Here is a 10000-nt window from a genome sequence, read left to right as displayed (position 1 = left end):
AAGAAAATGAGATGCGCGGTGTTGATATCAACACAAAAATTGACTTACACAGAACACGTCCGCAATATTGAGAAAATGCATACAAATTTGCATGCGTATGTCGCACATCATCTGGACGTCTGTGGATGTGAGACACTCTGAAAGTCCGAGGAGAGACCCGTCATGGAGCAGTCCTCTTGTGTGGGCCATCGAACCTGAACCTTTTGGACAAAATCCAGGACAGAGCAAAACGACTATTCGGAGGACACGGCAACCTATAACCGCTGTAACAGCATCGGGAAGTTTCTGGATTGTGTGGGATGAATAAGGTTCATAAGATGTACATTCCCCACATGACGTCACTGCTCCTCCCATAACCCCCACATGCCCCTCCAGTACCAGGCGAGAGGTAGGCTGATAGCGTGAAATACCTTCGTGAAGACCACAGTAAAATGTCAACAAAGTTAACGAGGAACTTCAAGACTGCAGTCGATTCTTGCGTAAAGGCACAACCTCCGTAGAACAATGAGTGTATTACGCACTTTGTGGTATAAACCAATCTAGACAAGCATACTCATTGATTTTTTCTTAATTTTATATCTCTGAACATGTATCTTAACTAGCACATTATATATACTGTATGCTGTAGCAAATATTACTTGTTGATAAGATCAAGCTTAAAAAGGTTAAGTGAGTGAGAGAGCTAGAGAGAGAGAGAGAGAGAGAGAGAGAGAGGGAGAGAGAGAGAGAGAGAGAGAGAGAGAGAGAGAGAGAGAGAGAGAGAGAGAGAGATATGAAGAGGGAGAGAGGAGAGAGTCGAAAAAAACAGAAAATCGGAAAAGTGTCTTATGCACTGTATATCCATGCAATCCTATTACTACATTACTTGGTGCACATCGCTCATCCTAACCATACACTACGTGAGGATTAGCCTTTATTTTGAGTAAAGATGAAAATTAAAGACCTCTCGTTTGATATATTTTATTATGTAAATTCCAATAGTAATCGTGTGGTCATCCTTCTTTCCTTAACATGAATAATCAGCTGAAAAAGCAATAAAGCTTCATAAATAATATTCGTCCACACCGAAGATCAACATAATCATCTTCCATTGTTCTAGTCAAACCACGGAAATTTATACAAGATGGCAAACCCTTATTTCTGTGATATATAAACACGTGCTTTACTACAATAGCCAAACGATGAATGGGGAAAAAAAATATATACCCACTTATTTGATTATCTACAAAGCAAATCTCACCGATGACGCGTGAGATTCAAAATATTATATATATGTTTGTGTGTGTGTGTGTGTGTGTGTGTGTGTGTGTGTGTGTGTATGTGTGTGTGTGTATAATTTATCTAAAATATAACTATGCATACAACTGTCCCCCTTTCAGTGTCCTAGAATAATTCATAAGTCCGGGATGAAAAATCATCTTTTGGCCCTTTCGCCCCAGCACTTTTTCGGACAAATTTTACGTTTCTACATCAGTCTGTGCCAACTTCGACCGTCTTCGTTTGATTTAATTTACGTCTTGATCTTTTGCTACGGAGGATCTACTAGATTGTTGTTAATGGCAAACAATAACTTATATTTTCCGTATAAGGCAATATGTATGAAGATAAAATAGAAACAGCCATAATAAGAAATGAAACTAAATAGTCTGTTGAGGTCAAGAGTACCTCAACAGACGAACAAATAACCGAAAAGAATCCATTTCAGTTATTTATTACTTTCCTACTGGTTCCGAGGAGGCTGCCTAAGAATTTTTGTCTATAAAAGAGTGTGAGACATATACCGCGCTTGTTGAATATACAAGACTCCTCAGACAGCGCTAAGTCTGCTTCTCTTCCAGGCTGATACTGAAGAGCAAAGGTTGACGGGATAAGTGCTATGTGATTGGGCCTTTAGAAATAAAAATGTTCTCATTGCAATTTCTAGCATCGCAAGAACCCAGGGCTGAGGATTATCTTCTTCTATATCCTACCAACTTGGGAATGTATACCCAAAACTGCCCTGTTGATTATCGTACCCTCATAGAATTCCTACAGTCATTGAAATCAAAACTCAAAAATGTCTTACATGTATAACCGTCCAACTTAGAAATTAAATGGTAAAGATTCCCCAGATGCATATCCTAGCAACTTAGAAATAAAAAAAGACAAAGATATCCTATTAACATCCATCTTAGGAGTCAAAACTAACGCTTCCCCTATGGCACATCTTACCAGTTCAAGAATATAAAGCTAAAAATATCCCACGATAAACCTACGAATTCCCCTACTGCATATCCTACCATTTGGGGAATCAAAACTAAAAATCTCTATTAGTATATCCAACCGCATATCCTACCATCGTGTTAATCAGCACAATGAAAAGCCTGACTGTTTATCCTACTAACCTAGCACTCACTTTGCCTTCAGGTACAGGCAGCACGTGCAGTCTTCCCCCGGGCACAGCTCAGGCACAGAATCCATGAAGGAGGGGCACACCCGAGAGCACCTGCCACCTACCCTGAGGCACTCCCCTTGGGAACACGGGGACGGGTCTGTAAAAGAAAGGGTATGGTAGAAAAGCGGAGGATTAACACAGTTACCGAGTACGAAAGTATGACCTTCATGTTTGAAGGGCATGGTTATTTACGAGGTTCATGTTTTGGCGCAAAAAATAATAATTCACTTTTGAAAATGTGTACGAGAGTATGTACTGCGCAGCACTTTCGTTTACACACCTGTGGGATATTTGTGACAGATGATTTATCGTTTCTGTAACTCAATTTGTACAATAGTGCACACATATCCCTCTCCATTTCAGTCACACACATACACGTCCGTTGGCGTGTGTGTGTGTGTGTGTGTGTGTGTGTGTGTGTGTGTGTGTGTGTGTGTGTGTGTGTGTGTGTGTGTGTGTGTGTGTGTGTTTGAAAACGTCGTCGAGGCTGCCAGGCAACTTACCGCTGATGCAACAGACGCAGTTTGATTTTCCGCATATCCCATTTAAAGCCACTTCTCCGCTTGAGCAGGATTTGCTGCAGTATCCGGAATATTCCAAACACTTCGGCGTGTTCCACCCACAAGGTATATCTGGAGAAAAGTTGCGTATGTTATATGATCAATTAGCCATTATTGTCTGGCACGGATATGTTCATAGATAAACAACATTCATAGTTAATCTAAATATCGTGATTGCCGCTATTATTATACCATTATTATTACAATCAATATCACTATCACCAAACAAACAGTAATGACAGTAATACCCGACCGACTAATAACCGCAATAGATAATGGTGGATACATGTCGTACAGGCCAAGACTAAGCTCAATGGATGCCTTAAGGGTACCCCAATCATGATGCCCCCTTGGCTTTTCAACCATGCCCCTTCGACTGTTCCTGACCTGGACTATCTCTTGGTAAACAGTTTATTGTGCAATTGCGCTTAATGGTTCTATTTGTGATAAGTAGATTTTCAATGCAAGGTTGCGAACCTCTTAGAATACTATATTACATGTTCAATTCCCGAACCTGTGATGTTACCAGCAAGTCGTTTTAGTTATTACTAATGAATATTTATTTTCATTACATTAGCCATAGAGGTAATTGTTTTTAGCTACGTAGTTTCAGGTGTGCAATAGACTATCGATTCAAGAAGAAATATCATGTGTTATTTTCTTGTTTATCAAATTAATCTGAACAAAATATCTTGTTTACTAGCAACCTTGCTTTTACACAGAAATCAATAATACTTGCCTTATACTATTAAAAGCGTCACAAGAAAAACTCAAAACCTCTTGTGCAGCTGTCATGCCTCAAGTAAAAGTAAAGCTCCGTAATGTTATTCAGTATGAATTTTATAAGCTTGAATCGACTTATGAGATCGTAAAATATTAATTACATTACCATGGATGTGTGTATGTGTGTGTGTGTGTGTGTGTGTGTGTGTGTGTGTGCGTGTGTGTGTGTGTGTGTGTGTGTGTGTGTGTGTGTGTGTGTGTGTGTGTGTGTGTGCGTGTGTGTGTGTGTGATAGAGAAAGAGAGAGAGAGAGGAGGGGGGAGAGGTAGAGATACCACGTACAGTGAATGTAATAACAATAGGCACGCTCACCATACAAAACAATAATTACAATACAAGAATTACGGAAACAAACCTTGGCCAAAACGACAAAACGCTGCCAGTCCAGCCCTCACCTGGGACGCAGCAGAAGCAGCTTCTATCACACCAAGCGCTGTATGCTGTGCCCTTGCAGTGCGCCTTGCTGGGGACGCAAAGACCCCCTCTCGATGTACACTTCCTCTTCGCGTGACACCCACAGCAAACGCACCCGGCCTCGCATCTTTGTATTTCAAGTTCGGAAGAATCGCACTTGGATTTACAGGAGCCGTTGTAGAGCTTTAGGCACGATTTGTTGTACTGGGCTCTACAACCTGTCCAAAAGGGAGGCGGGTTCCTTTGGTTAGACTTCACATATCTGCCGTTTTTGGTTTGAATGTTTGTTTACATATAGTGCGTCTGTGTGTCGTCGCATTGTTGCATGGTTAGAAATGTACCCATAGACTGGAGTTTTTATTATTATCATTATTCATTCAGCATATTTGATTGTGTTTAGTTTGTGTGTTATCATCATTTTTAATGCCACGTGTGGAGTATACGTTTCCTTGGCGTATGATATGAAGGGAATATCTGGCAGCAAAAGACCATTACATTTCACCCATCCCTACCAACATTAGGATATCCATGCGACTGTTCAACAGCATACTTACTAATACAGCACCCACAGCCAGGACAAGCCGTCAGATCCACAGAATCACAGACACTTAAGGAGGTCAGATCAAGAATCTGGCAAACACCGCCCAGTGTCTTGCACTTCCAGGGAGTCGAACTGCACTTCCGATCTAAGAATATCAGCAGTGGTTATTAAGGCAGTTTGTCATTCCTCTTTTGTTGTGGAGATACATTATTCATTTTGTTGTTCTTAACTAATTTAGGCTGGCTTGTACGTAGAAAAAAGGTGAAAATGGACAAAGGAAAATAACTATTTCTGGGGAAGAAAGAGGGAAAAAGTTATATCTACATCCTAACCACACTACTTTTCCTAAATACAAAAACAAATAAAAAGCACAAAGGAACGATATATATATATATATATATATATATATATATATATATATATATATATATTAACAACCATTCACTCCCCTACACTGCAGAAAAGCTAGGAATGAAAATTAATATTTCTTCACAATACAAGAGATATTACTTATCATTCATACCTTCTTTACATTTGATACATTTCACTACTTTAAACATTTCCCATTGCTCGTAGACCCAAAATAGCACACCCACCAGGAACGCAACACGTGCAACCGCCTGAGCAACGAGAGTAGGCTTTCTCATCGTCCTGGCACTCAGACTGGCACTCCCCGCCCATCCAGGAACAGGAAGGGACAGCCTCGCAAAACGGGAATGCTGGCATGGGAATGGGAAGAGTGATAGAGGTGGATTGAAAACACGAGAAGAATGTAAATGATGATAACAGACAAACGAAGAAAATTACACATGATATAACCACATGCGTATAGATTAAATCATTATTAAGTCCTTACCATACTCTTTATAATTACCTTTATTATTCATCATCATCAAAATCATCCTCATTGATAACCTATCTGCATCATACTTTATCAAACAGATTTATACAAAGTGAATTTACGAAATGGTATCCAAAGACAAAGTCTTCCCCTCCCCCCCCAACCCTTTCTTTTAGAAGGGGGGGGGGGATACTCACGTGTTGTTGATGTAGTAGTTGTGGTAGACGTTTCAGCAGTGGTTGATGTAGATGTAGTGACTGATGTTGATGTAGTAGAGGTAGAAGTAATGGTAGACGAAGTGGTTATGGTAGTGGAGGTGGTAGATAAAGGTGCAGTCGTTGGCGCAAATGTAGTAGTAGAAATCGATGTAGATGGTAAGGATGTAGGAATTGGCGTTATTGTAAATGCCGTGGTAGGAGTAGACGAGGCTGTACTAGTTACAAGTATTGTCGTAGAGTGAGGCGAAGTCGATGTGGTTGTTGTGGTTGAAGTAAGGGTCGTAGATGTAGATTTTGTGGTAGACGTAGGTGTGGTAGATGTTTTAGGAGCTTGAGCTGGAGTCGGTGTCGTTTCGAGTAAGTTGGAAAGAACTGGCTTTGGTTGGCCGGTGGCTGTTGTAGATGTGGTAGATGTAGATGTGGTGGATGTAGACGTGGTAGATGTAGATGTGTTGGATGTAGACGTGGTAAATGTTGATGTGGTGGATGTAGACGTGGTAGATGTAGATGTGGTGGATGTAGATGTGGTAGATGTAGATGTGGTGGATATCGACGTGGTAGATGTTGATGTGGTGGATGTAGATGTGGTAGATGTAGATGTGGTGGATGTAGACGTGGTAGATGTAGATGTGTTGGATGTAGACTTGGTAAATGTTGATGTGGTGGATGTAGACGTGGTAGATGTAGATGTGGTGGATGTAGATGTGGTAGATGTAGATGTGGTGGATATCGACGTGGTAGATGTTGATGTGGTGGATGTAGACGTGGTAGATGTAGATGTGGTGGATATCGACGTGGTAGATGTTGATGTGGTGGATGTAGATGTGGTAGATGTAGATGTGGTGGATGTAGACGTGGTAGATGTAGATGTGGTGGATGTAGACGTGGTAGATGAAGATGTGGTGGATGTAGACGTGGTAGATGTTGATGTGGTGGATATCGACGTGGTAGATGTATATGTGGTGGATGTAGACGTGGTAGATGTAGATGTGGTGGATATCGACGTGGTAGATGTTGATGTGGTGGATGTAGACGTGGTAGATGTTGATGTGGTGGATGTAGACGTGGTAGATTTAGATATTGAAGATGTGGATGTGGTAGATGCAGATGTAGATTCTGTTGTAGACGTAGATTTGGTAGATGTAGGAACTGGAGTCGATGTCGTTTCGAGTAGGTTGGAAAGAACTGGCTTGGGTTGGCCGGTGGCTGCTGTAGACGTGTTAGATGTAGAACTGGTAGATGTGGACGTGGTAGATGCAGACGTGGTAGATGTAGACGTGGTAGATGCAGACGTGGTAGATGCAGACGTGGTAGATGTGGACGTGGTAGATGCAGACGTGGTAGATGTGGACGTGGTAGATGCAGACGTGGTAGATGTGGACGTTGTAGATGCAGACGTGGTAGATGTGGACGTGGTAGATGCAGACGTGGTAAATGTAGACGTGTTTGTTGCAGACGTGGTAGATGTGGACGTGATAGATGGGGCCGTGGTAGATGCAGACGTGGTAGATGCAGACGTGGCAGATGTGGACGTGTTAGTTGCAGACGTGGTAGATGTGGACGTGATAGATGTGGCCGTGGTAGATGCAGAAGTGGTAGATGTGGACGTGGTAGATGTGGACGTGGTAGATGCAGACGTGGTAGATGCAGACGTGGTAGATGCAGACGTGGTAGATGTGGACGTGGTAGATGCAGACGTGGTAGATGTGGACGTGGTAGATGTGGATGTGGTAGATGTGGACGTGGTAGATGCAGACGTGGTAGATGTGGACGTGGTAGATGTGGACGTGGTAGATGCAGACGTGGTAGATGCAGACGTGGTAGATGTAGACGTGGTAGATTTGGACGTGGTAGATGCAGACGTGGTAGATGTGGACGTGGTAGATGTGGACGTGGTAGATGCAGACGTGGTAGATGTGGACGTGTTAGTTGCAGACGTGGTAGATGCAGACGTGGTAGATGCAGACGTGGTAAATGTGGACGTGGTAGATGTAGACGTGGTAGATGTTGACGTGGTAGATATGGACGTGGTAGATGCAGACGTGGTAGATGCAGACGTGGTAGATGTGGACGTGGTAGATGTGGACGTGTTAGTTGCAGACGTGGTAGATGTGGACGTGATAGATGCAGACGTGGAAGATGCAGACGTGGTAGATGCAGACGTGGTAAATGTGGACGTGGTAGATGTAGACGTGGTAGATGTTGACGTGGTAGATGTGGACGTGGTAGATGCAGACGTGGTAGATGTTGACGTGGTAGATGTGGACGTGGTAGATGCAGACGTGGTAGATGTGGACGTGGTAAATGTGGACGTGGTAGATGCAGACGTGGTAGATGTGGACGTGGTAGATGTGGACGTGGTAGATGCAGACGTGGTAGATGCAGACGTGGTAGATGTGGACGTGGTAGATGCAGACGTGGTAGATGCAGACGTGGTAGATGTGGACGTGGCAGATGCAGACGTGGTAGATGCAGACGTGGTAGATGTGGACGTGGTAGATGCAGACGTGGTAGATGCAGACGTGGTAGATGTGGACGTGGTAGATGTAGACACGGTAGATGTGGACGTGGTAGATGTGGACGTGGTAGATGCGGAAAGGGTAGATATTGACGTGGTAGATGTAGATGTGGACAGGGTAGATGTGGAAGTGGGAGATCTAGACGTGGTAGATGTAGACGTGGTAGATATAGGCATGGTAGATGTAGGTATGACAAACTTAGATGTGTTAGATGTGGACAGGGTAGATGTAGACGTTATAGATGTGGATGTGGTAGATGTAGAGTTGGACGTGGTAGATGTAGACGTAGTAGATGTGGAAAGGGTAGATGTGGACGTTGTAGGTATGTTAGATGTGGACGTGGTATATGTATACATTGTAGATGTAGACGTGGTAGATGTGTTAGATTGAGATGTTGAAGATGTGGACGTGATAGAAATGTTAGATCTAGACATGGTAGATGTAGACGTGGTAGATGCAGCCATGGTAGATGCAGGCATGGTAGATACAGCCATGGTAGATGCAGGAATGGTAGATGTGGGCATGATAGATACTGACATAGTAGATTCAGCCATGGCAGATGTAGGCATGGCAAAGGCAGATATGGTAGGTGTAGGTATGGTAGATGCAACCATGGTAGATGTAGGCATGGTTGATACAGCCATGGTAAATACTGACAAGGTAGATGCAAGAATGGTAGATGTGGGCATGATAGATACTGACATAGCAGATGCAGCCATGGCAGATGTAGGCATGGCAAACGCAGATATGGAAGGTGTGGGCATGGTAGATGCAGCTATAGTAGATGCAGGGATGGTTGATGCAACCATGGTAGGTGTGGGCATGATAGATACCGACATAGTAGATTCAGCCATGGCAGATGTAGACATGGCAAATGCAGATATGGTAGGTACAGGCATGGTAGATGCAGCTATAGTAGATGCAGGGATGGTAGATGCAGACATGGCAGATAGAGCCATGGCAAATGCAGACATGGTAGGTGTAGACGTGGCAGATGGAGCTATGGCAGATGCCTCCTTCGTCTTCGACACCATTCTCCGTCTCCTCATGGTAGCGCTGGGCGATATCTCCGTTGCTGTCATGTTTCGAGACCCAGTATCAGTCCCTAACTCTCCAGCTGTTGTCGAGTGGGTTAATACAGATGCTGTTGTGGCTGATGTCGCAGCGGGGACTGGAGAATTCGTAGTGGTCGTGGTGCGAATAGCTATGGCTGGTCTATTGTGTGGTGTTGTTTGTGTGATTTTTGGAACTGTTGACTTTGGGCTGTTAGAAGTTGGGATGGAAGCATTTGTTGATTTGGATGACTCTGAAAAAAGGGAAATTGAGGCCGTGATTAATCGATCGAAAGACAGACTGTATACTGATTTCTGAATGTATATGTAGATAGATAGACAGATGGATACACATAAGTAGACAGATAGACAGACATTCACAATGATATGATTCTGATTACTGCTATCAGTGTAAGTGCAGTACGTAATCTCTCTCTCTCTCTTTCTGTCTGTCTGTCTGTCTGTCTGTCTCTCTCTCTCTCTCTCTCTCTCTCTCTCTCTCTCTCTCTCTCTCTCTCTCTCTCTCTCTCTCTCTCTCTCTCTCTCTCTCTCTCTCTGTTTGCACCAATGCAGCACTACTTGTACAAATTGAAATATATGTGTTAATTTCCTTACGTCATATTGGCAGTCAATCTCTTC

General features: G+C 43.1%; 2 protein-coding genes across 2 annotated transcripts; one reads left to right on the top strand and one right to left on the bottom strand.

The window, feature by feature from the left end:
- Positions 1-946: 946 nt before the first annotated feature.
- On the bottom strand, positions 947-7801 carry LOC125039968 (mucin-5AC-like; the record flags this gene model as incomplete). The annotated part of the gene is made up of 7 exons (XM_047634373.1): positions 947-1023; positions 2396-2531; positions 2938-3066; positions 4172-4408; positions 4745-4876; positions 5328-5450; positions 5770-7801. Coding segments are annotated over 7 exons (2793 nt in total), but the record flags the coding sequence as incomplete, so codon positions are not given.
- A 10-nt stretch (positions 7802-7811) lies between these two features.
- LOC125039967 lies at positions 7812-8699 on the top strand. The gene has a single exon (XM_047634371.1). It carries the CDS (start codon positions 7812-7814, stop codon positions 8697-8699), a length of 888 nt encoding a protein of 295 aa, XP_047490327.1.
- Positions 8700-10000: the final 1301 nt, after the last annotated feature.

The sequence above is a fragment of the Penaeus chinensis genome, chromosome 28 (genome assembly GCF_019202785.1).
Source record: "Penaeus chinensis breed Huanghai No. 1 chromosome 28, ASM1920278v2, whole genome shotgun sequence".
Taxonomy (NCBI): Eukaryota; Metazoa; Arthropoda; class Malacostraca; order Decapoda; family Penaeidae; genus Penaeus; species Penaeus chinensis.
This window is presented reverse-complemented; position numbering and strand designations above follow the sequence as displayed.

Excerpts from the sequence above, each read along its gene's own strand:
- LOC125039967 (XM_047634371.1), top strand. The coding sequence starts at position 7,812 with ATGGACGTGGTAGATGCAGACGTGGTAGATGCAGACGTGGTAGATGTG.